Source organism: Microcebus murinus, chromosome 5 (genome assembly GCF_040939455.1).
Source record: "Microcebus murinus isolate Inina chromosome 5, M.murinus_Inina_mat1.0, whole genome shotgun sequence".
NCBI classification, from domain to species: domain Eukaryota; kingdom Metazoa; phylum Chordata; class Mammalia; order Primates; family Cheirogaleidae; genus Microcebus; species Microcebus murinus.
Window position 1 is genome coordinate 104,001,385 of NC_134108.1, and position 26,260 is coordinate 104,027,644.

The 26,260-nt window shown below is 44.6% G+C and overlaps 1 protein-coding gene across 1 annotated transcript in view; it reads left to right on the plus strand.

Annotated features, from left to right (window-relative positions):
* LRFN2 (leucine rich repeat and fibronectin type III domain containing 2) overlaps positions 1-17,623 on the plus strand; it is a 56,272-nt gene extending 38,649 nt beyond the window's left edge. The window contains exon 2 of the mRNA XM_012778205.3: positions 1,675-17,623. Coding sequence (XP_012633659.1) covers positions 1,675-2,629 — 955 coding nt within the window. The 3' untranslated portion in view covers positions 2,630-17,623. The remainder of the gene's footprint in view (positions 1-1,674) is intronic.
* The last annotated feature ends 8,637 nt before the right edge of the window (positions 17,624-26,260 follow it).

A 26,260-nucleotide genomic window follows, 5' to 3' on the forward strand; every position in this document is an offset into this window, starting at 1 on the left:
GAGAGGGACGGGCGCTGAGCAGGGAGGCGGCGGCCCCAGAGCTGCCCATTGACAGGACGTCAATATCTGCCTGTCAGCCCCGATCCTTCCCGAGGTTCCCAGGTGGGAGTTTTCAGACGCTGGTATTTCATATTTGAGATCTCAATTAAGTTGCCTGGCTCCGGGTTGGAGGGGTTGATGGGAGCTCATGGGGCCCTTTCGCTGTCAGGCGGTAGGGAATGGGAGCGTGGGGACTTTCGGGAAGGGAGGAGCTCCCAGGAAAGCTACAGAACGGCACGCTCAGGCCCAGGTAAGTATTTCTGCAGGAGTGTTCATGGAGGCGACAAAGGCACCATGTCTGGAGGCAGCAGAAGGCACGATGGCTCCACAAGGGTCTTAGAGAGCAGGGTTTGCACCGGGCTCCCGGCAGGAGGGGCCCAGGCTGCAGGGGGCAGGCCCCAGCGTGGGAGAATGCTGCCCTCAGACGCTCCCCTAGGGCGGAGGGGGCGGTCAACGTACCCCTGACTAGAGACCCCCGCCCCGGGCTCTTGGATGGGCCCGGGTACTATGGCTGCAAGGAGGATCGTCCCTCCCTTCTGAGATGCAGAATCGCCCTGCGGCCTCCAACACCACCCTGTCCCTCCCCCTCTGAGCAGCGTGCCTCCTCTCCGGCCTCCCGTCCCCTTCCGCTTAGACCCCCCCGCCGCAGGCTGCAGCAGCAAACGTTCTCCCTCCTGAGTCACAAGAAAGTCTTGGAGATGAGGGTGGTGGCGGCTCCTCCTGGCAGGACCTTGTCTCTGACTCAGCACAGCACCTGGCCCAGAGAGAAGGCTCGGGACGTGCCTTCTCCATCAGGACTACACACTCAACACCCCGAACACTTGAGTGAGGTCCTGATGGACCTCAGAGGACAGGGCAGGGCTGGACCGGCCCGAGGGGCGGGCTGGAGAGGGGCCAGGCTGACTGGACTCTCACCCTGCGCTCCCCAGAGGCCGAGGGATATTTGCGGCAGATATGGGGGAAGGAGGGAGGTGGCGTGTCCTTGTGTATAATCTCTGCTTCTTCACACCTTTAACCTCTCTGCCTCTTGCTGTCTCTCCCCTGCCCTCCTGTGTGTGCTTCCTCACCTCTGCTTGAGTCTCCTCCCTTCTTCTCTTCACCTCCACCGCTCAACGCCTCTTGCCTCTGCCTCGCACTGTCCCTTTCCCTCGCCCTTCCTCGTCACCCTCATTGCCTGTTTGTGTCTGTTCCTTTTGGGGCATCTTCCTCAACCTGATCTCTGATGTTTCTTTCTCTGTCCACACCTCTCTGACACTCCATCCCTGAATCATTCTCTCTCTCTCTCTCTCTCTCTCTCTCTCTCTCTCTCTCTCCTTTTCACCCCAACCTAACTCTCCGTTTCCTGACCCGGGGCTCTACTAACATCTCCTTCTTCTTGGCTGTTCCCTGTGCCCTATTCCTGTCACCTGCTGCCCCTACCTGCCTCCTCCCCCTCCTCTCTGTCTCTCACCTTTTCTGTCTCTTCACCCCTCTGTGGCTCTTCCTTGTGCTGGGCCCCTGTGTCTCTCTGTTCCTGTGTCTGCTTGTCGCTGTCTCTCCCCTCCCCCTCTCTGTCACTCTGTCCCTTTCTGCCTCCATTCCCTCCCATCACCCTGCCCTTCCCCTTCCCGTCACGCTGTGTCCGCCCCTCCCCAGGATGATCCCAGCCTCCAACAAGGCCTTCGTGGTCAACAACCTGGTGTCGGGGACTGGCTACGACTTATGCGTGCTGGCCATGTGGGACGACACGGCCACGACGCTCACCGCCACCAACATCGTGGGCTGCGCGCAGTTCTTCACCAAGGCCGACTACCCACAGTGCCAGTCGATGCACAGCCAGATCCTGGGCGGCACCATGATCCTGGTCATCGGGGGCATCATCGTGGCCACGCTGCTGGTCTTCATCGTCATCCTCATGGTGCGCTACAAGGTGTGCAACCACGAGGCGCCGGGCAAGATGGCCGCGGCGGTGAGCAACGTGTACTCGCAGACCAACGGGGCCGCGCCGCCCCCGGGGCCCGGCACGCCCGCCGCGCCCGGCCCGCCCAAGGTGCTGGTGCGCCGCGAGCGCGCGGACGTGGGCCTGGCGCGCGGCAGCGACTCGTCCTCCTCCAGCTCGCTGGGCAGCGGGGAGGCGGCGGGGCTGGGGCGGGGCCCCTGGAGGCTCCCACCGCCCGCGCCGCGCCCCAAGCCCAACCTGGACCGCCTGATGGGGGCCTTTGCCTCCCTGGACCTCAAGAGTCAGAGAAAGGAGGAGCTGCTGGACTCCAGGACTCCAGCCGGGAGGGGCTCTGGGACCTCGGCCAGGGGCCACCACTCGGACCGAGAGCCGCTGCTGGGGCCCCCCGCCGCGCGGGCCAAGAGCCTGCTCCCCCTGCCCCTGGAGGGCAAGACCAAACGCAGCCACTCCTTCGACATGGGGGACTTCGCGGCCGCCGCAGCGGGGGGCGTCGCCCCCGGTGGCTACAGTCCCCCTCGGAGGGTCTCGAACATCTGGACGAAGCGCAGCCTCTCTGTCAACGGCATGCTCTTGCCCTTTGAGGAGAGTGACCTGGTGGGGGCCCGGGGGACTTTCGGCAGCTCGGAGTGGGTGATGGAGAGCACGGTGTAGGCGCGTCCGCGTCCTCCCGGCCCTGCCTGCGTGCGGGGTGGGAGAGGAAGGGGAGGAATCTTTACTGGCAAGTCTTTGTGGAGTTTCCATGGTGATGTTTACATCCAGGGACAGTTTTGTCTCCCTGTCAGCGGCCTCTTGTTCCCCGCCCCCCAACTCCCACGTCACCTCCCCACCACCCAGCCGGGTTGTGCTCAGGGAACGCGGACTCGCTCAATGTCGGACTGAGCCCTGAGTGTTTGGAAAGGCCAGACCCGCCTTTCTAACCACAAATGTAGCCTACAAGCAAGCGGCTTTGGATTGCTTATGGGTCCAGTGTTGTTTTTATTTCTTAATTTATACTTTCCATTTCCCAGACTCCTCCTCTTCATTCACATGGATAGGCGAGTTTCCTGTACACACGAAGGGTGTCCCGGCAGCCCTGGCTGTGGGTGACGGTTGCCAGTTGGCAATAGAAGGGAAGGATTCGGGTTCCACACCTGTCGGGGGGAAGTCTGTGCAGTCCCCTACCTGGAGCCCTCATTATTGCCCCCCCCCAGCCCACACCCCACACTGGGAGGGCTGAGTGGCCCCGGGTACACCACCCGGTTTCCTTCCCTCCTCAAACATGAGGCTCACAGCCATCACAGCAGCTTAGACCAGAAGGGTAACTTCAGGATTCTTACGTGTGGGGAGGGAGACGGGCTTCATGGTGTAGGGTGGGGGAGGGGGGGACCCTAACTTCTGGAGTGGCCGCTTTTTAGGAATCTGGGGCAGAAAGGCCCCATCAGCGTGTGCTGGGCCACAGGGGTCTCTCTTAAGGAAGCAGTGTGGGGTGGCTGAAGGCGCAGTGGACAGTGTCCAGAGCCACAGGAGTTGACTGAATAACGTGGGCCAGACCCTTTTCTCTCTTGGGACCTCAGTTTCCTAATATGTAAAATATTTGGGATTCTATTAGAAAGTCTCCAGTTTTCCCTTCCAGTTCTAAAGATCAATGGACCTCTCATGACTCTGGGTGTTACTGTTTCCGGTACAGTGGTGCCAGGAGTGCAAGCTGGTAGAGCAGTCCCTATCCCTACAGGACACACAGAGAGAATTCTAGAAGCCTTGGAGAGGGAACGCTGAATCTTTTTAGAATGGCAGCGTTCTGAAGCTTGGGAGGTGTTTGTAATCACCCTTTTCTTAACCCTCCCTCCCCGTCTCCCAGATTATAGGAACTTGCCCGAGGTCACACAGCGAGTTAGTGACCAGTAAGGGCAGAGGCCAAGGCCGCCTACCTCATGGGGATGCTATTTGGGATCTGCAACTCTGTCCTCACCCTGACCAGGGCAGTTCCGAGTCCGAAGTCTGTCCCACGTTTGTTCCCGAAGAAGGCGGCTCGGGGCGGGACATAGGGGAAGCATCCTCGTGGTTTCCTGAGGAGGACCCATCCTTAGCAATTGCAGGGTGAGAAGGGGAGGGCCGGGGGCTCGTTTCCATCTAGGGGTCCACCCCACACTCTAGTCAGTGACATTCGTCCCCACACGCCAGACGAGAGAAGGGGCAGAGGAGGGGTGCCCAGGGCGAAACTGCTTTAGGCAAACTGGACTGACTTTCCCCTGCATCTCTGTCCCTCCTGATCTGTTTCCTTCTGGGTCTCTCCTCATCGGCAACGCACTACCTCTCCCTCCGTCTTCCCAACTCATTCTTTCCTTTCCCAGGCCTCCTCCATAGACCTCTGTCCCCTCTCTTGTTCTTCTCCCTCCATTCTCCACTTGCCAGCCACACAGCCCACGCAGCGTACAGGTGAGGCCATTTGGGACTTTAAAGTTCTGATGGGCTTGGCCCCGGAGCTGAGCTGCTGGCCCCCACCCCAAACTAGGAACATACAAGGAGGAGGTCAGGAACGGCCTATGCAGGATGGACCACTGGCTCCAGCCCAGGAGCCTCCGAATCCTGTGCCTTCCTCTTTCCTCACCATCCTCCTTCTCTTTCTGGTCCTCTTCTCTCTCCTCACCACCTTTCCACTCTCCTGTCTTCATTCTTCGTTTTCTTCCTGTCACGCTTTGCCTTCCCCAGCCCTTTTCTGGTCCTGACAAGGTCATTTAGGGATCCATGACCCTGTCTTCTCCCTGACTAGGGAAGTTTTGTGTCCAGAGTCTGTCTGTCCCATGTGCATTCCTAAAGAAGCTGGCTCAAGGTGGGACATGGGGGATGCCTTCTTGTATCATACAAGGCTAATCCTTCCCAAGATTCCAAGTTAATTTTCCAGGCCAGTCCCAAATCCAGAGCACATCCCTTCCACGGTCACAGTGGCACCCACAGAATCTAGTGACTTGAAGGGAAATCTCTCCCACCCTTCCTCTTGTCCCTTCCCTTTTTTCCTCCTCTTTTTTCTCTCTGCATCTTTCCCATTCATCCTTTCCAAATGTAGCCATTGTGGAAATGGTCTCAAATACCACTTTCTTTTTGCCTTCGGACTCGGACACGCAGAGGGAAGGTGCTGGACGGCAGGAGAGGGAACCACCTCACTGTCCGTTCTCATCAGCAGCCCTGAGCGCTGTCGGGACACAATGTGTACTTGCTCTTGTTTGTCATGGTTTTGACTTGGAGTTCTGGAAAGCAGCGTCCCCTGTGGTCAGAATATAAATGCCAATCTTCTCCTTTGCTTTTAAAAAATGTACAGTATGTACAGTTTTAAAAACAACTACCAACCACACTTCTTGGGAGGGAGAAAAAAAAAAAGAACATTCTCATGTCTGTGAATGTCTGCTGTTCATTTCTCTGGAAACGCTGGGGTTTTCTAAAGGTGGCTCTGAAGTGGCCTTTTCTCTTGCACCTGTGTTTGTTACCACCTGGTGGGAGCCTGCCTCCTGCCAAGTTCATGTAGAAGGTGGGGGATCTTCTGAAATGTGAGGATGAGACCATCCTACCAGAGTAAAGGAAGGTAGAGGAATCTGGAATGAAGCCCCAGGATGAGAAGGGACTAGCCCACCCCAGCAGCCCTGACTGTCCCATCTGACATCTCCCTCCTCTGAGACACCAGCCATACCTACTTTTCCTGGCCTCAGGCCACCACCGTGCCTGGCCACTGGGGGTGCACAGATATCCTCCACCCATTATGGTTGAGTCCTGGATGGCATTTTTTTCCCCTCAAAAGGGTCTTTTAATGGGAAACCACAGGAGAACAAACCAAAACCCAGCCCAAGGTATAGACACAAATGAGCTTCGGGAACTTGATTTCCCAGTCCTGTCTTTATCTAATGTCTAGATCAGCACTGTCCGACAGGAATAAAATGTGAGCCACACTGTAATTTTCAATTTTCTAATGGCCACGTTAAATCAAGCATAAAGAAACAGGTGAAAATAATTTGAATCATATATTTGATTTAACCTAAATGTATCCAAAATATTATTTTAACATGCAATCGGTCTAGAGTTATTAATAGGGCTTTTTACAATCTTTTTGTGGCACAAAGTTTTAGAACCCTGTTATGTATATCGCACGTATGAGACATCTCAATTCAAATTAGCCACCTTTAAAGTTCTTGAGAGCCACACGTGGCTAACACTGGCCACTGTAATGGACAGCGTGGCTCTAGACATACAACAATTGACTTGAAAACACACTTTTAAAATGGGAAGGGAGCTAACACTTCCTGAGTTCCTGTAGCTTCCAGGTACAGTGCTTGGTGCTTCACATACATTTCTCACTGAACCCTCACTGCAGCCTTTTAAAGTAGATATGATTATGTCCACCTTACAAATGAAGGGACTGAACCTCAGAGGGGTTAAGTAACTTGCCCGAGGTCACACAGTGAATCTGACTGCAAAGCCTTAGTTACTTCCAGACACCGCACTGCCTCCCCTCCCCTATCCTTCCTTCCTTCTTTCAACTTGTTACAGATTGCATTTTACATTGACTGAGCTACTCAAACTTGTACCCTAATCTAGAAGCCCTTAACTTGGCCTCAGGTCTGGTAGAATGCTCCGAGTGCTGACTCTGGGCAAGAGCACCTTGGGTAAGCGGTCCCTTCTGACCTCACACTGGCCTTTCTGGCCCTTTCTGGCCCTTCCTGGCTTATGACACATTCCCTTCTCTGGCCAGGAAGAGGATTCAGACTGCCCTTCCCGGACCACCCTGTGGTTATCTCTTCTCCCCTTTTGGTGGCCCTAAGAGGAGTTTCGTTCAATGAGACAAAAAGCCTCACACCAGCTTAATCCAATGTCCAAACCCATCTTCTCACCTCTTCCTATTCTAAAACCCTTGCCAACCCAAACCCTCTTTCCTGATACAGGGAAGCCTCAGCTCCTCAATTTTTGGAGGAGGTGAGATGGCTCATGATGTAACATGAGCCCAGTTGATTACTAAGCTTCCTGGCAAACAGTTCAACCCCCTTCCCCATATTCTTGATAATGACATATCCCTCAGGTTCCTCTCAAAGGAAATGTTTATTATTTTATTCTTCCATGATTACAGTGTTGAATTTCCAAAAGATCTTAGGCACACTTTTGTTAAGGGATAAAATTTTCAACCAGGTAAGAGGAAGGTCACTGTCTCAGATTTCCCCCTTCCAAAATGGAAAGTAACTTTTTCTTCCAAAGTTTGTGGGTATGGATTTTTCATAAGTACAGCCTGAGTTCTGTGTCCTCTGTTCTCAGTATGTCTGCAGTGAAGGTCTCGGAGCTTTTAGCAAGCTGGGTGGCGCTTCCTCTGTTCTTGCAGGCATAGAGATTTCTGCAAACTGCTGCTGAAAAAATAGACACACTTACTCAAAAGAAAAGACTGTTGGCAGACAGCCGTCAAAACCTGAACACGCAGTTTTAAATATCACACCTAGATTCTCAAACCCAGCTATTCCATGTGATTCAGCTGGCAGCGAGAAAAGTTTGTATGACAAGAAGGCTTCTCACAGTGGATACCTGAGGCTTCCACCTTTGCATCATAGAATCAGCCCCCTTCAGGTTACCCCCTCAGTATCTAAAAGGAGCATTGCCCCTTCGCCGTTTAAAAATATCTATTTGTGCTTTCAGACTTTAAACCAAAGATCTCAGTTTTCAGCTTCCATCATCTGAATTCAGGTTCTCCACCTCACAGCCAGTCAGTGTTTACAACAAGACTCATGGGTTTCCCTTCCCTGAAGCTTCTAGCAGAGGGAAATTGGCATGCTTCCCCCAGACCAAAGGGAGGAGCTGGCCTCGACCTCTGAGTCCATCCTGTGATCCCCATCAGAGGCGTCTCAGATCTTCTCACAGGTCCAGTGAGCTTTGCCCGAATCCTCCTTTCACATAATGCCTGCAATCTTCCTTCTGCTCACCGACTGTGGGGAAGTGGGCCCAGATTGCAGGCTTTTCCTTGATTATTTTCCTGTTCTTATTGGAATAATTGATCTTATGGTCCTTTTAACCAAGAGCTAAACACGCTCCTTTTAAATCAGAGCCTCCAGCATTCTCCTCCACTACCTCATGCCAGAGTCTGTCTGGGATGGGGGCAAGGAAGATGTCATGATCTAGTTCTTTCTGAGATGTCACTGGATCCTGCAGTACACACTTGGTTCCCTACTGATGAGGGAGTGGATCTGGAACTTCACCCATCTCCATGGGATCCCCAAAGCCATCTGGTCTACAGCCATTAAGCCCACTGACCAGCCTCCCACGGCCCCAGCCCCTGCGTCCAGGCTGTCCATCTGGTCAGCTGATGATGAGCTCACCCCCTCTTCTTCTGCACCTCCTCTGCAACATGTGTTCATTGGTGCTCCCTGGCACACCCGGAAGCACTTTACAAGGGTGAGTTTTCTTTCCCTGAATCTCCTAGGCTACATCCAACATGTCTGCTGTTCCCCACACCGTGTTACCTCTGTTAGCTGACCTGTCTCACATGGTTTCCACTTTCTTGTAAAGTAAAACCTCAGAGCCCCATACCTGTTTCTTCCATCACTTGGCATGTCCTGGCAAAAGCAGGTATCCTGCTCACCATGTGAGAAGAACTATTGGCATGAAGAAGGGATTTAAGTCCTCAGTTACAGCCATTAATCCTGAAGGCTTTTTTCTTGGGCTCCCCATCTTGCTCTTCCCATTCATTCCTGGAGGGACACTGTTCTGCCTGTCCCCCAAAGATGGGCAGGTCACTTTACCAACCCAGACCGATCATGGCAAATTTCTTATACTTTCATTAGTTGGCATTTGTTCAGGTGGATACTGAACTGCAAAATTCAATTGATAATCATAGCTGACATTTATTGTGAGTTTCCTATGTGCCATGCACTGTTCTAAGAGTTTTATATAGATTATCTTGATTTATCATCAAAACAACACAATGAAATAAGTGTTGTTATTATCACTCCCAGTAAAGAAGCTAAGGAGAGAAGGGTTAAATACCTTGCCCAAGGTCACACACTCGGAGGAAAAGAGTTGGGTAAACACCTGGGAAGTGGGTTTGCTCAGCAACACAGCTGCAGAGCACAAACAGAGGCTGAGTTGTCTGGGTTTCATGCCAAAGGCCTGAATCCCCGCATGCGAACCTCCACTTTCAGGAGACTGAGCCCAGCAGAAAAGCTGAGGGAGGTAGAGAATTTAGTCTGTGCTCACTCAGCAGCTTTTGTTGACCTGCTGTGTGCCTGGTACCCAGCCTGGGATTGAGAGAAATAAAAGTGAAAGACACTGTGCCTGTTCTTGAGGGCCTTCCACATTTCCCTGAGGGCAGGAACATAAGCTAGTGTTTAGACATCAGGGTGTACAAAGATGGGTCTGTTTCCACTCATTTCAAGATAACTTATAGATCTGGCTAAACCATTATCCAAGAAGAGACAGACAGATGGATTGGCCAAGGGCTATGCAGCCTAAGGTGGCACCTCCGACCGGAAGAATTCACTAGAGTTTATGTTATAAAATTTTGACTCATCTTACAGAGGAGGAAATTAAGACTTGCTATGGGGAAGTGAATGGCTTTTGGTCAAACATGGGCCCATTTGGGACTGGAATCCTGTCCCTAGACAAGCAAGGGCTGACAAGCAAGCCTCTGCAATGCTAGCTCTCCCGGCAGCTTGTGAGGGGTGTGGAGGGTGTGGTGGAGGGAACAAAGCAGGCCTGGAAGAGGGGCCGATGCAGAGAGCTGGAGGGTCCTGAGTAACCCAGGCAAAGTGCAGCTGTTCCTAGCTGATGGGTCGTTTAGTGGCAGGAGCTGAGTGGAGACCCTGTTTCTGGGCCACCTTTTCCCTTTGGGTAAAGTATCAATGGTAAGTATTGACTTCAGTAAGTACACCTATGGAGTACTGCGTAGGTACACAGATCACGTATTGGATTGGAAAAGGCAGGGTGATAATAGTCATCATTATTAATGTATGCATCATTGAAATTATAAATCATAGCATTTTAATGGTATGCTATATTAATAGTAATATTAGGTATATTAGGCTCATGGAATCTCAGGGTTGACAAAACTGTCAGAGGTCATCTGCTCCAGCCTCCCTTGATAGGTATTAGAATCACCTGTTCAATATCCATAAAAACTCTTATTAATATTATTACAAGCAAAATCATGGGTGATGAATCTCAGAATTCACCCAAGGCAAGGAGTGGCTCTGTGTGTTCTAATCAGACCTAGGCCTGATGGTTCATGGTTCTATATTTCTGGTGGGCCTAATGAATCCATCATTCTTGCCTTCATGGTAAATCTAGAGCCCAGACAGAATGCAGATCTCAAAGATTGCTATGGTCAAAATAGTGTTAGAGAACTAGGTACAGATCCTCAGGCCCATCTGGGGAAATCTCCATGGAAGAAGACAGGAAAGAGGGCATAGAGCACATGGTAACCTCAGCTGCCTGACACCCTTTATGTTCTGAGATACACAGCAGTCCCAACAGCAGGTGGAATGACCTGGAAAATTCCAGACCTCATTGCTGGGGTGAGGATGGTTATTCTGCCCCTCATTCATGGATTCCCCAAACCTTGTTCACCCTTCATTCTCATTCCAGGATTGGCCTAACAACCAAAATCTGACACCCAGCACTCTGGAATGGCACAAATGCTACCATGAAAAACCTCCCACTGGTTTACTTCATCCCTTGGTTAACAGACTGTTTTCCTTCTAGGCTGGGGAGACTCTGTCAGGCGGCTGGCAAATTACCCCGTGACAGCCTGGGTCTGTTCAGAGAGCTGAAGTGGGCCAGAGGTTCTCCACTTGAGATAGGAGGTGAGCACTTCCCCAGGGGCTGTGGGGTGACCACAGGTAGCCCACTGACCAGTCCTCTCTGCCTCCCTCTAATACCCAGGCCCAGGTGTCCCTGGCCCAAATACCATCCACCTGGCTTGAGGGAGGAAGATAAAAATTGGCTCCCATTTTGGTCTTTACTTCTGAATAAACACACCAGTCCCAATGTAAATGAAGAAAGAATGTTAGAGAAATGGTTTTATCCCATCTCAAGGTCAGAGTGGGTGGCTGGAGTGTGGGGGGTAGACAGCCCATTGGATACAGCTGAGTCCTCACAGTCTGCTTCAGGGAGAGCTGGGGTGCATCAGGGATGGGCTGCCTGACCCACAAGAAAAGGCTGGCTTCCATGTTGCAGGTAAATGGAGAAGACCGTGGGTTACCCGGGGCCTGGGAGAAGGCAGGGAGCAGTAAAGTGCAGGGATGCAATTCTTCCTTGGTCATTACACTTTGAAGAGTCCTGGTGAGATTTCACCTTCTGAGGACTCACACAGACAGCTTGGGGTTAGTTCCTCCTTGACCTAATGGAAGGAAGGTGGGAAGCAGAGGCTGAGACTTTTCTTGGCACTTTTCTTTTGAGCCTTAAGGTCTTCCACCCTCCCTGAGTATATGAAAAATGAGGGCTTGTACCCAGCATGACTAAACAGGCGCAAGGTACTGACTTTGCTTTCTACCCCAAAGATGGAGGGGCTCAGGCCAGAGCACTGATTTTAGGTGTGGTCAGCTGGGGTTCCTTCCCCGCCTGAACCCAGCCTGGTCTGCAGAATGGCAGAAAAGACACATCACTGGAGACATTTGTATGTAGGGTAGACAAAGGCAGCAGCAGAATCCAAAAGGTTGTATAGCATCTCAGCATGCCAAAAATTTCTTTGGCATGGATTATTGTTCCTTCCATTCTTGACCAAAACATTATAGCTTTCTCCACTATACAGGTTTTCCAAACTGAGGATCAAAAGTTGTTTATTTAGTTTAGCTCTTTGTTACAGAGCTTATGGGGCAGAAATGGGTCTCAAATTTCAAATCTTCTGACCTCAGAACTACAACTCCCTTCACACCACAGCCCACACTCGGCCATTCTGCGGCTGGCTGGCTGCCACAGGACGGGAGGCTGAGAGGGTAGCTAGAGCTAGGAAAGACAACGCCCATGCAAGTAGGGGAGTGAGGCTGGGAGAGGAAGGCAAAGGGCACGGACCCCTGGAGAGTTGAGATGAAAAGGGCAGCTCTGCCAGAATTCACAGACATGAGGGTCTCTCAGCTCTCCAGTGCCAATCTAGATGGGACAGGGGTCAGACAGTTGTCCATTGTTGGCTAAGCGGGAAAGAAGGGGTGAGAGGTCCAGGCAAGGATAAGTAGGGGGGAGGGGCAGAATCAGAAGAATCTGGTTGCAATGACATAGCTGTCCAGGTCCTGGGCGTGGGTCCAGCCCACCCACCATCCACATATAGAGGGAAAGGAGCAGAGTGCTGGGGTAGGGCTCCCCATGGAGTGTCCTTGTGGGCCCTCTACCTTGTGAAGCCAGGAGGAGGCAAGTAGGGCACAACTAGGAGTTGCGGGCATTTTCAGGATCCAAGTGTTTGTCTTGTCTGCCTTGAGGCTCTAGTTCCTTCCTGTAGGAAGGCAAAGACTCCTGACCCTCCTCTCCCATGTAGGAGTAGAGGTGCATTGGGAAATCTCGGCTGTGTCTATACCTGCATTTCAAGGCTTAGTGAAGGGAGAAAGGACTGGCTTCCCCATCAATACTGGAGGCTTCGGGGCACAGCCCCATTCATCAGATCCACTTGTCTCTTCCAAGTCTCCGTAAGGAGATGGCTGGAGGCTCAATGGGCAGAGCATGCTGAGGGTAAATGAGCCCCAGGACTTCCAGACAGTTCCAAAGTGCATTAATCAGTTACATCCAGTCCCCTTGGGAGGGAGACTGTTGCACAGAAGGGTGAGAAGCTTCCAGAAAATGTCATGGAATCTAGATTGGCCTTGAACCAGCTAGGGAAAGGAGAAGTCATGAGGATAGGACTCAAGACTCTTTCCCCTTTTGGTTGTGAGGCAGCATGAATAGGAAAGCTCTTTTCAGAACACAAAGGACAATCCAAACAGGGACGAGGAAACTCATATTATTTACAGAACACTATGGGAAGCATCACATATTTTTCATATGTATTATTCCTCAAAGCTTGACCCATCCCTGTGACATAGGGATTAGACGATCCATTTTACAGCTGAGAAAAAACTGAGACACGCAAAGGTTAAGTAGTCTGCTATACGTCACACACTATTTAAGGGAAGAGCTGGGTAAGCACACAATAAATGGAGCTGCTCCTAAGTTACTTGAGCAACAGCAAGGGACATTAGAATTTCAGTGAATTTTCTGGAAGGAATCATAATGCAAGCAATGTGGTTAAAAGAGTAAGCCTACATTAAAAAGTAGAAGCCATGGAGAAGTGCACTGAGCAAATATTTAGGGATGTCTCTGTGCCTGTCCTGATGCCTCACATGGTGAGAGAAGTCTTCTCTTAAGGTCCTGACAAACTATGCATTAAATAATTCCCAGGTCACTGTTATTTTTTGTTTGTGAAGTGTGGGGGTTGCATAGAAGGGAGGAGCAAGGCGGGCCCTGTGGAAGTACAGCTGCAGGGGACAGGTGGTTCCCTCCCCAGCCAGGGGAAGGGTACCGCACACCGCCTCCTTCAAGGGAGTTGAGCCTTTTTCCTGGTTTCGGTATCCTCAAACGTAAAATGGCTGTGCTATCTATCTACCTCAAAGGATTGTTCTGTTTGTAAATTAAAGAGCTTTATACAGTCACACAAATAACCTGTAGGAATTGAGAAGTCACCAAATCATGATGATTAATGTAATGGACCACTGATAACACTGTTATAAATTACAGGACATTAATGATCATTACATGCATATTAGGCCCCAAGTCTCAGGGCTGGAAAAGATCAGAAGTCTCCAAATAAGCCCTTCTCTACTCATCAATATCCCTGCCAGACGTTATTATTCTGATTACAAATTATTGTGTAGCTTTAAGTCATAAATCCTCCCAGGAAGAGAACACATGAGAATGTATTAACCTGCTCTGTGCTCCAGAGTTCATTACTTGATTGGGGCTCCAGGTTAGTACAGACTCCACCATTCCTGCTCCTTAAAAGACCCCAGAGCCATAACAGAATACAACTCTCAGGATCTTCTATAATCACAACTGGGGTTGAAAAACAGCCAGTCAGGGTCCCTGCTAGTCAGTCTTAGGAATGTCTGTTGTTCTCTAACCAAATCAGCTCTGGTCTGCATGGCACAGAAGGAAAATAAGGGGACAGGAGCACTGGGCTAGTCTGAGGTCTCAATAAGTGGATGTTGTGTTCTGTTGTGACTTTCACTGACAATTGAGAGGTCCAGAAAAGTTGCCCACCACCTCCCAGGTGCCCAGCACAGGCCCATGATAGGACACAAGCACTCTCTTCACACTCTAAGGACACCACCACCCTGCCACTAGTAATTTGTTCCCTAATAAGTCTCCCTTTACCCTCATTTGAGGGCTGGAAGAACAAAGTAATAAAAATAGTAACTAATAAAACTTCCAGGACCTCAATATGAATCACTATTTACCACCTCACATGCTTCTGAATGACCTGACATTCTGGGAGATACATTTGTTCCTTTAGTTCTTGCTCTACAACAATGTAAATGTTCAGAGAAAATTCTGCCAGCTGTCTATTAAACCCAATGGTTCCAGGGCCCTACCTAAATTAATGGGGAGCATCATTCTAAGGGGGAGGTGGGAAGACCAAGGACACCGTTTATAAACAGCCCTCCTCATTGCCCATCTCCTTCTAGCACAAACACAAATTACTCTGGTTTGGGAGGGAAGGAAAAACAAGATGCAGGTCTTTGTTTCTGAATCAGCACATCAACCACACATCTAGGCAGTAAAGAATGGCATAAGGCCTTTATTGAACTTTTCCACTCTTTCCTGAGGTAGGAGGGACTTCATTGGGGCCTGGGTGACAGACCAGGCTCCTTGAGCTCCACAGGCCTTTCACAGAAGGGAAGTTTTAAGGAAGAAAGATAATGAACAACAGAGGGAGAATACAGCCATGTGAAGAGCCAAGTTTCCACGTTGATGGTAAATGGAAAAACCTTTGGGTCAGAGCTGAGCTCCGGGACAGAAAGGAGAAAGAAGAGTGATGACAGGAGGGGGCTCACTTCCTCTTTACTGATGTTAAAGCTCATAGTAGGTTTCCAGCTCACAGCCCGCCCTCTCCATTAAGGAATCATGTGAACCTTGTCCTCCCAGGGAACCTGGACCTGTGAAGGCTGAATTTGTCTCTTGCTTCCTGAAGCTCGAATCTCCTCCCTAAGATAGAGTATAGGATATTCTAGGGTGTGGTGCAGGGACCCGGGAGTCCCAGGTCCTACGAGCAGATCCTTTTCCAGATAGCTAAAGCTCAGGCAAGGCTGGGAAGCCCGGGCAAGGTCCCATGGGACCAGTCCTTCTGAAGGGTGTCTTCCCAGCTCCTAGAAAAAGGCAGTGTGGACAGACAGACGGCCTCCACGCTTTGTTATAGCTTGCCTGATGATCACGGGCAGGGACCATTTCTGCAAAAGAAAATAAATCAGAAGATACCTGATACACAGACAGACAGCCAGCAGCAGGGAAAGCAGACAAAGTTAAAAACACAGTAAGTAATTGGTGGCACACCTGTTTTCAAAAGGCATTCACACAATCACTCCCACTCTCACAAGAACTCTGAATTGGGCGTTGTTATTATTATATTTTGTCACTTTTCAGGTGCCAAGACACGCTCACAAAGGGTAAGGTGTATTTCCCACCATCACACGGCCTAGACGGAAGCCCCTGGACTTGACAATGGTACCTTTGGACCCACTGCATCTTTGGTGCAGTGCCACCCACCCCAACCTTCACTGTCGCCACAGGGAGGGAGGGACCCTGAGACCGCGAAGGCGGCGGGCCAAGGAGGGAAGCCCCGCGCCCTGGGCGGGGCCAGGCCTGGGAGAGGCCGGCCAGGGGCACGTACTTGTCCTTGGAGTCCTGGGCTTTTTCTTGACCGCGCGGGAGACTGTCCTCCCTGGGATGGGAGGATGGAATCCTTCTTCCATGATAGAGACAAGTCAGAGGTGAAGGAGAACAGAGCGGAGAAGCGCAGGGCTGAGGCCCCGGCAAGCGGGGAAGAGCTCACAAGCGGCTTCGGAGCGGCCCGGGGCGCGCCAACCCAAAGCTCGGAAACCCACGCGGGGTAAGTCAAGGGTGCCCAGGCGCTCCACATCCCGGCCTCAAGGGGTTTCCTGCATCCTCAAGGCAGTTCTGAGCTTCCCGGGCCGTCCCCAACAACCGCTTTGTCACGGGGAAGTCAGCTTAGAGGACCGCACAGAAACAACCGGCTGGGACGCCGCCATCGGAAAAATAACTGCCAACGCCTTTCCCTCGCCGTTAGCCACACCCACCGCCCCGCCCCCCGCAGGCCTCCGCCAATCACCGGCACTGCCCCGCCCCCTGCCCCGCCTACTTGGTGGGAGGGGAGGAGCCCTGGGCCTTCCAGAAAGTTCCAGACCTCTGAGCGTCCCAGAGCAGCCTTCCTGGGCAGGAGTCGGGGCAGGGTGCTTCTGAGGAAGCTCCGAGTGGCGAGTTTGGCCTGCGGGGGAGGCTGGTGGGGCGGGGGCTGCGCAGGCGGGGCCTTGCGGACTGCGGGTCAGCCGTGGGGAGGCCTCTGTGGGGACGCGCCATGCTGGCGGTGGCTTCGCTGTGTGTTCACCGGGCCCCTGAACCACGGACACCCGCTATCCCCGAGTCCCCACCGCCCTTGATCCCAGCACGAGGTGGTGTCCGGAAGGCACGTGGTCTAAGGCGACACAGAGTTAGGGGCAGGGCTTCAAGTCAGACTCGCCTAATGCCAACTTCCGACCTTCTCCCACCAACCAAAAGCCTGTCACTTGAAAGAAACACTTGCAGTGCACCCAGAACCATCACTAGCTTCTTAGCCATAAATGCCCCTACTTTCTCCCGCCCAGCTTGCAGTGCCTGGAAGACCCTGCACCAAGGATTCAGCCAATGGGAGAGGGTTGCTGAGCAGCCGAGACTGCCCCTGACCAATGAGAAAGGGAGACTGTCTCAAAGACCACTTGAGGTTCCGCCCTCATGACCTAATCATTTCCCAAAGGCCCGCCTCTTAATACCTTCATCTTGGGGGTTTAGGATTTCAGCTGTGTGAATTTTTTGGGGGGAACACATATTTAATTCATAGGAAGTTCTTTACAGAGTATATGATTTACAAATAATTTCTCTCAATCTGTTGGTTGTTTTTCCACTTTTTAAATAGTGCATTTGATGCACAAAATGTTTAATTTTGATGAAGTCCAATTTATTTTTTCTTGCTTGTGTTTTTGGTGGATTCTCATGTCTAAGATTCGGTTGGGTAAGATTCTTACATCTAAGGATCCACTGCTAAATCCAAGGTCATGAAGATTTATACCTTTTTTGAAATATGAGTTGTTACAGTTTTAGTGCTTACATTTGGTCTTTTATCATTTAAAATTAATTTTTGTGTATGGTATGACTAGGAGTCTTAATTCTTCTGCATTGGATGTCTAGTTGTCCCAGCACCATTTATTGAAAATATTATTCTTACCCCACTGAATGATCTTGGAACCCTAGGCAAAATCAATTAACCATAGATGTATGAGTTTATTTCTGGACTCTAAGTTCTATTACATTTATTTATCTATGTGTCTATGCTTTGCATTTATTCATATGTAAGTTTTTGGCAGTTTGTGTTTTTCTAGGAATTTATCCATTTCATTTAGGTTATCAAATTTATTAGCATACAATTATTTACATTATTGCCTTATAATCCCTTTTATTTCTTTAAGTTTGATAGTGATGCCCCCTCTTTTATTACTGATTTTAGTAATATGAGTCTTCTTTTTGTGTTGTTTGTTTCTTGGTTAGTCTGAAGTTTTGTAAATTTTGTTGATTTTTTTTCAAAGAATCAATTTTGGGGTTTGTTCATTTTTTCTATTGTTTTTCTATTCTCTATTTCATTTATCTCCACTCTAATCTTTATTATTTCTTTGCTATGTTTGCTTTGGGTCTAGTTTGCTCTATTTTTCCCTAGTTCATCAAAGTATATAATTAGGTTATTGATTTGAGATACTTATTCTTTTTTAATGTAGATGTGTGCAACTAGGAGTTTCCCCTCCAAGCACTGCCTTCACTGCATCCCATACATTTTCATATGTTGTAGTTTTGTTTTAATTTATATCAGAGAATTTAAAAATTTCTCTTGCGATTTCTTCTTTGAGCCATTGGATTGTTTGAGTGTGTTGTTTAATTTCCACATATTTGTGAATTTGTCAGCTTTCCCTGTTATTGATTTATTTTGTGATTTCACTTGGTTACCTTTATTAAAAGTATTTATTAATAAGGAAAATGTTATCCTTTAAACATTGGCTATTATCATTTTCAGATTAGTCAAATCCTAAATTACTAACTCTGAGATACTGTATAAATCCATGAAAGCTGGAGTCATTTCTGTTTTATCCAAAATATTCCCAGGGTCTAGCAGATAATTTAAAATGTAGAAGGCTATAAGTAAATATTTTTAGGTATATGATTAAATTATTGAAAGTATGAACAAATCCAGGTTGTTCCCAAACATCAACAAAACATACAATGGGGATCATTCTTTTCTGGTGTTAACTTTTGTGCACAAATTTTATCTTTGAACAAGTTTAAAAAGTGATAACCTGCAATAGTTATTTTTCAGATAAAGGCTTTAATTTTATGAGGTGTGTTTCTTCTTTCTTCCCCCCCCCCATCCTTTCCCTCTCTTTTTTCTCTCTTCTTTTTTATTTTCTTTTATTTTTTCAATTTTAAATTTATTTTCTTTTTTAAAAAACATTTCATAATATTATGGGGATACAAACGTTTTGGTTACATACAATGACTTTGCATTGCCCAAGCCAGAGCTACAAGCATGCCCATCCCCCATACAGTGGGCTTTGCACCCATTAGTTATGAGTTTACCCATCCACTCCACCCCCCTCCCACTTGCCTGGCACCCAATGAGTATTACTTACATGTGAGCACCTACGTGTTCATCAGTTAGTATCAATTTGATGGTGAGCACCTGTGGTGCTTGTTTTTCCATTCTTGTGATACTTCACTTCAAAGGATTTTTACTTTTATTCTATTGTGATTGAATAAGATCCTTTGTATGATTCCATTATTTTTATACTTGCTGAAACTTGTGTTGCCAAACTTATGGTCTATACTGGAGAATGTTCCATGTGGACTTGAGAAGAATACATATACTGTTGTTTTTAGGTAGAGTGTTTTATGGATGTCTCTTTGCTCCAGTTGTTTTATAGTGTTGTTCAAGTCTTCTATTTCCTCGATGATCTCTTGTCTAGTTCTATCAATTATTAAAAGTGGTATACTGAGATATCCAAATATTATTATTGAACTATTTCTCCCTTCAACTTGACAGTTGTTATATCATATATTTTGGGGCTCTGATGTTAGGTACATATAGTATATAATTTTTATATATTCTTGATTGATTAACTCTTTCATTATTATATAATGATCTTTATGTCTTATAACCATTGTTGCCCTAAAGTCTATTTTGTCTTCTTTTTGGTTACTATTTTCATGGAATATATTTTTTCATCCTTTCACTTTCAACCTATTTCTATATTTGGATCTAAATTAAATATTTTGTAGACAGCATATCACTTTTTAATTCATTCTTCCAATTTCTGCCTTTTAATTTGACATTTTAATCCATTTACATTTAATGCAATTATTGATAAGTCAAGACTTTTGCCAATTTTCTGTTTTCTTTCTCTGCTTTCTATATTTTTGTTCTTCCATTTCTGCCTTTCTTTATGTTTAATATATATTTTCTAATGCATTCTTTTGATTTGTTTCTCATTTATTTTATTGTATTGTAGAGTTATTTTCTTAGTGGTTGTCTTGGAGATTACAGTTAACATTTTAATTTATAACAATATGGTTAGAATTAGTACCAACTTAGTCTCAAGTATATATGAAAACTTTGCTCCTATATAACTCCATCCCCTTTTATGTTATTGTCACAAATGACATCTTTTTACATTGTGTGCCCATAAACATAGATTTATATTTTTATAAAGTCTTATAAATTATATTTTAAAAAGGAGTTTCAAAAATATAGTAACACTGACTTTCATCTTTACCTATGTAGTTATCTTTACCAGTGTTATTTCTTCATGTGTATTTGTATTTTTTCTATTTTCTTTTCATTTCAACCTGATGGACATTGTTTAGCATTTTTTTTTTTTTTTAGGGCAGGTCAACTAGCCACAGATTCTTTTAACTTTTGCTTACCTAGGAATGTCTTAAATTTCTCCTTCATATTTTAACGATAGTTTTGCCAGACATATGATTACTGGTTTTTAGGGTTGTCTTTTTTTCTTTTAGCATTTTGGAGAACTTTTGGCCTCCATGATTTTTAATGAAAAGTCAGATATTAATTTTATCGAAGACACCTTGTGACAAGTCACTCTCTCTTCTACTTACAAGACTCTTTCTCTGTCTTTGTCTTTTAACCATTTGACTACAATAAGTCTTGGTGTTGATCTCTTTCAATTTATCCTACTTTCATTGAGCTTGTTGGATGTATAGATTTATGTCTTTCATCAAATTTGGGAAATTTTTGTCTGTTATTTCTTTAAATATTCTTTTTGCCTCTTCCTCTCTCTCCTCTCCTTCTGAGACTTTCATCATGCACATTTGGGTATGCTTGATGAAACCTGATTCCACAGGTTTCTAAAGCTTTGTTCATTTTTATTTATTTTTTCTTTCTATTCTTCAGACTGTATAATATCAATTTACCTATCTTCAAGTTCAATAGCTATTTTTTTTCTTTGCTCAAATTTGCTGTTAAACCTCCCTAGTGAATTTTCAATTCCTGTTATTGTGCTTTTCAACTCCAGAGTTTATTTTTAGTTCATTTTAATAATTTCTGTCTCTTTATTGTGTGTGTGCACATGTGTGTATAGCATGTATGTATGTTGTATATGTTTATATTTATTAATATTCCTCCATTCTCATGGTTCCCTTTAGTTCTATGTACATAGTTTTCTTTAGCTCTTTGAGTGTATTTAACATAGTTGAGTTAAAGTGCCAATGATAGGGCTTCCTTGAAGATATTTTCCTTTAATTTCTTTTTTCTCTATATATGGGCCATAGTTTTTTGTTTATTTGCATGACTCATATTTTGTTGTTGTGTTGTTGAAAACTGGACAGTTTGAACATTATAGTGTGGCAACTCTGGAACTCAGATTGTTTCCCCACCCCTACCTTCTTGGGGGTTGTTGGTGCTGTTAGTTGTATCTGCTGTTTGGTTGTATGTTTAGTGACTTTTATCAACTAAGGTTGTAAAGTATGCATAATGTCTTTTGTCATGTGTGGTCATTGAAGTCTCTGTTCCATTGGAATGGTGGTCAGCTAGTGATTTGATAGAGATTCCCTTAAATACCTGGAATCAAAAGAAGAAAAATTCTCAGTCTTTGCAGATGGACTGTGTGTGTGTGTGTGTGTGTGTGTGTGTGTGTGTGTGTGTGTGTGTTGGTACATGCCTTCAACACTAAGCCAGACAGAGCCTTAAGATCAGCCAGAGGTAAGAGGTTAGAGCCTTTTAATGTATTTTATGACCATGTGCCCACCCTGGTTATGTGTATGACCTACTATATTCCTGGGAATGTGTGGGAGCTTTTCCACACACTGATTCTTCAAAGCCTCTCATTCCCCACCCTTTCTCCCCAGACTTTTAGGTTAGTTTACTGTTTTCCCCAACTGTGATCTCTTTTGTTTGGCAGCAACAGCTATACATTTGCCTTTAAATGTTTTCAACAATTTCTCTCCTCAACCCTGGGAGTGTTCTAGGTAGGTGAAATAAAGGCAGATTCTTTGAGACAGTTCTTCAAGGATCCATGACACAGGTCAAATAATAAACCACCACCATTTGAGAGTAAGGTCTATTCTGCGTCCTCTAGTACTTGGCACATACTGGAAGTGCTGGCCGTTGTCTTCTGGCTGCCACCCAACTGTGGAATGGGGGATAGTACCAGAGTAATTAAAACTGTCATAAAACTCTTTTAAAAAGATTTAACTTTTTTTTTGATTAAATATTTGCTATAAGCTTTTGATAAGATCCCGAAATTCCAAAAAGTTGGTTCTCACAGTTTTTGAAGATTCTTTTTTTTTTTAATTTCTGTAGAGAAACAGACTCATGGAATGTTCTGCTCCAATCATTTTTGCTGATGTTGAAATGGGATATGGGAGCCTCATATCTCTTTGAAGTAAGTTCTCTTTAGGAGCTGAGTTCCAAGGAAGTTTAGTAATTTGCCCAAGGTGTATCTAGTCATGGTAAAAGTAAGAAATGGACACAGGCGGTTTGACTCCAGAGCCCATTTTATCCAATTACAACATTTTTCATTCATTCAGGAATACTTATTTCACATCTACTAAGTGCCACTTACAGTTCTAGAAATTCATAATTACCTCATTGTACAAAACAGCAAAGATTATTATCCCAGAGACCTTATGTTTTGATGGAGAGAGATTCATAATAAATATAGTATTGATCAATAAATGATTTGTATTGGGACTTAAGAAGTGCTATGGAATAAAGGAATGGGGATTCAAATTAGGCTTCAGGACTGTCAAGAGAGTGGTGTGATTACAATTTTTTAAGCATTTGTTTTGTCACAGTTGCCAAATTATAGAAAAGTTGCAAGAATAGTACATTAATTTCCATATATGTTTACTCAGATAACACTCATCATCAACATTTTGCAATGTGTTTACTTTATTATTCTCTCTCTCTTTCTCAGTCATTTGATAACAAGTTAGGTTACATCATGGTTGTTTACTCATACATTATTATTTCCTAAGAAAAAAGACATTCTCTCACATGAGTGTAGGATGGTTATCAATCAGCAAAGTTAACATCTATACCTTACTATTATCCAATCTACAATTTATATTCTATTTCCTCTACTATTCCAATAGCCTCCCCTATAGCAATTATGTTTTCGAGTCCAGGACTTGACTCAGCATCACCTTCACCTTGTGCATTTATTTGTCATGTCTGTTTAATCTGGAACAGTTTCTTCACTTTTTCTTTGTATAACATTGACATTTTTGAAGGCTGCAGACCAGTTATTTTTTAGAATCCTCCACAATTTAGGTTTGGCTGATGCCTCTTGTGGATTAGATTTAGTTAATGCATTCTTGGCAGAAACACTATTTAAGTGATTTTTGTCTTTGTCAGTGAAATACATAATGAGGGTCATTTTGTCCTTTTATTGATGATGTTAACTTTGATCATTTTGCTAAAATATTTTAAGGCAGATTTCTCTGTTGCAAAGTTATTTTTTTCTTTTGTAATTAATGAGTGATTGTTTGGAATATACTTGGAGAGGATATAAATATTCTTTTCCTCTGGTTGATTCAATTTTATTCTTTGAATATGTAAAATATTAACATGATTCCAAATGTCAAACCAAGTACAAACTTATAATCAGTGAACTGGCACTCAATTCCCCACTCCTTCCATTCAACTGAGTTACACAGATTTATGAAAAGTAGTCTCCTAATTTTTAAAAAACTTTCTTTTAGATCATTGAATATTTCTTCCTTGTCAATTTATATACACACAAATACCTATATGTAATTTAATTATTTATACACTTTAATATATATTAAATTACCTGCTATTTTGTCTACATTATTGATTTTTTTAAAAGAGATTTTTGATTTTTTTTATATTTGCTGTTTTTCTGTTCTCTATCTCAACTATTCATGTATTTAGATTATTTTATTTCTTGTACTTTTTGAGGGCATTGTATTATTTTAAATTAAATTGTTTTTATTTTCCTATGTTTAGAGATAATAGTGTTTATAGCCATAAATTATCCTCTGATTACTGCCTTAAATATATCTTATAGACGGGATATTTAATGGTTTGATTATCTTTTTTTTCAGAATCCTTTAATTTCTGTTTATATGTTAATCATCATTCAATTGTTCAATAATAGATTGTTTTAAAGTTCCAATTTGAAGGGCATCTTTAACGATATTTTTGATGTGAACGTCTTTTCTTAACAGTTTGAATGAGATATAACATATACTTCATATATTCAAGATGTATAATTTTATAAACTCAGACATTTATAAAAACTAATGAAATTATCACAACAATCAAGATAGTGACTACATCAATAAAATCCAAATTCTTTGTGTCTCTTTGCTATCTCTTTCTCACCCTCCTTCCCCACAAGCAACCACTCACCTGTTTTGTCACTGTACGTGAGTTTGCATTTCATAGAATTTAACATAGATGGAATCATACAGTTTGTACTCTTTTTTTGGGTATGCATGACTTCTTTCAGTCAGCATAATTATTTTGAGATTCATACATGTCTCAGTGTTCATTTTATTGCTGAATCGAATTCTGTCATATGGATATATAATAATTTGCTAATCTAGTCACCTGATGATGACATTTGTATTATTTCTAGCTTTTAGCTAATACAAATAAAACTGCTAGAAACATTGGAGTAACACTTGTATGAACATATGTTTTCATTCTCTTGGATAAATAATAGTTGAATGACTATATTATATGAAAAGTACATGTTTAACTTTTCAAAAACTACTAGCCAGGTGTGGTGGAATGTTCCTGTAATCCCAACTACTCAAGGGTGGGGGATGAAGCAGGAAGATTGCTTCAGCCCAGGAGTTTTAGGTCAACCTGGGCAACACAGTGAGACCCCTTTCTTTTAAAACAAAAAACCCCAAAAACTACCAAACTGTTTTCCAAAGTGATTGTACACTTTCCATTCTCAATAGCAGTATATGAGAATTTCATTTCCTCCAAATCCTTACCAATACTTGATACAGTCAGTTTTAAAAATTTTAGCCATCCCAAAATTGTATAGTGGTATCTTATTATGGTTTTAATTTGCATTTTTCTAATGACTGCTGATGTTGAGCATCTTCATCTGCTTATTGTCATCTGTATATCTTCTGTAGTGAAGTATCTATCTTTTGAAATCTTTTACCCATTTTCTTAGTGACTTGTATTTTTATTATTCAGTTTTGAAAGATTTTATATATGCTTGGTATAAGTCTTTTGTCAGATATGTATTTTGCAAATATTTTCTCCCAGCATTTAGCTTATCTTTTTATTCTTTTAAGAAAAGAAGAATATTATGTAATGATAAAATAATCCACAAGGAAGATACAGCAATTATAAATATGTATGTACTCAAAGCAAACTGAAGGGATAGAGAGGAGTACAATAATAGCAGGAGATTTTAACACCCCACTTTCAACAATGGACAGAACATTCAAACAGAAGTTTATTAAGGGAACAGAGGACTTGAATAACACCATAGACAAACAAACATATATAGAACATTCTACCCAACAGCAGCAGATTACACATTCTTATCAAACATGTATGGATCTTTCTCCAAGATAGATCACATGTCAAATACAAAATAAGTCTTAATAAATTTAAGGAGATTAAAATTATACCAACTATCTTTTCTAGACTACAATGGAGTAGAAACCACGGCAGAAAGAAAAGTAGAAAACTCACAAATGTATAGATATTAAACATCACAGTTTTTAACAAGTATTAGGTCAAAGGAGAAATTGAAAAGAAAATTATAAAATACTTTGAGACAAATGAAAATGAAAACATACCCAAACTTATGAGATACAGCAAAAACAGTCCTAAAATGGACTTTCATAGTGATAAGCATCTACATTACAAAAGAAGAAAGATATCAGGTAAACAACCCAACTTTATTCCTCAAGGAATCAGAAAAAGAAGAACATTCTAAGCCCAGAGTTAGCAGAAGGAAGGAAATAACGAAGATTAGAGCAGCAATAAATCAAATAGAAAAAAATCAATAAAACTAATAAACTAAATCAATAAAACCCTAAGACTTGGGTTTTTGAAAAGATAATCTTTACAAGTTACAAACCTTTAGTTAAACTGACTAAGAAAGAAGAGACTCAAATGAATAAAATCATAAATGAAAAAAGAGCCATTAAAACTGGTGCCACAGAAATTAAAAAGGATCATAAGAGAGTATTATGAACAGTTATACACCAACAAACTGGATAACCCAGAAGAAACTGATACATTCCTAGAAACATACAATCTACCAAGACTAAATCAAGAAGAAATAGAAACTCTGAACAGACCTGTAACTAACATGGAGATTGATAATCAGAAACGTCCCAATAAAGAAAAGCTCAGGACCACAAATTTACTGGTGAATTTTACCAAACATTTAAAAAAATTAACACTAATTCATCTCAAACTTGTCCCAAAAGTTGAAGAGGAGGCAATACTTTCAAAATCATTTTATGAGGCCAGCATTACACTGATAC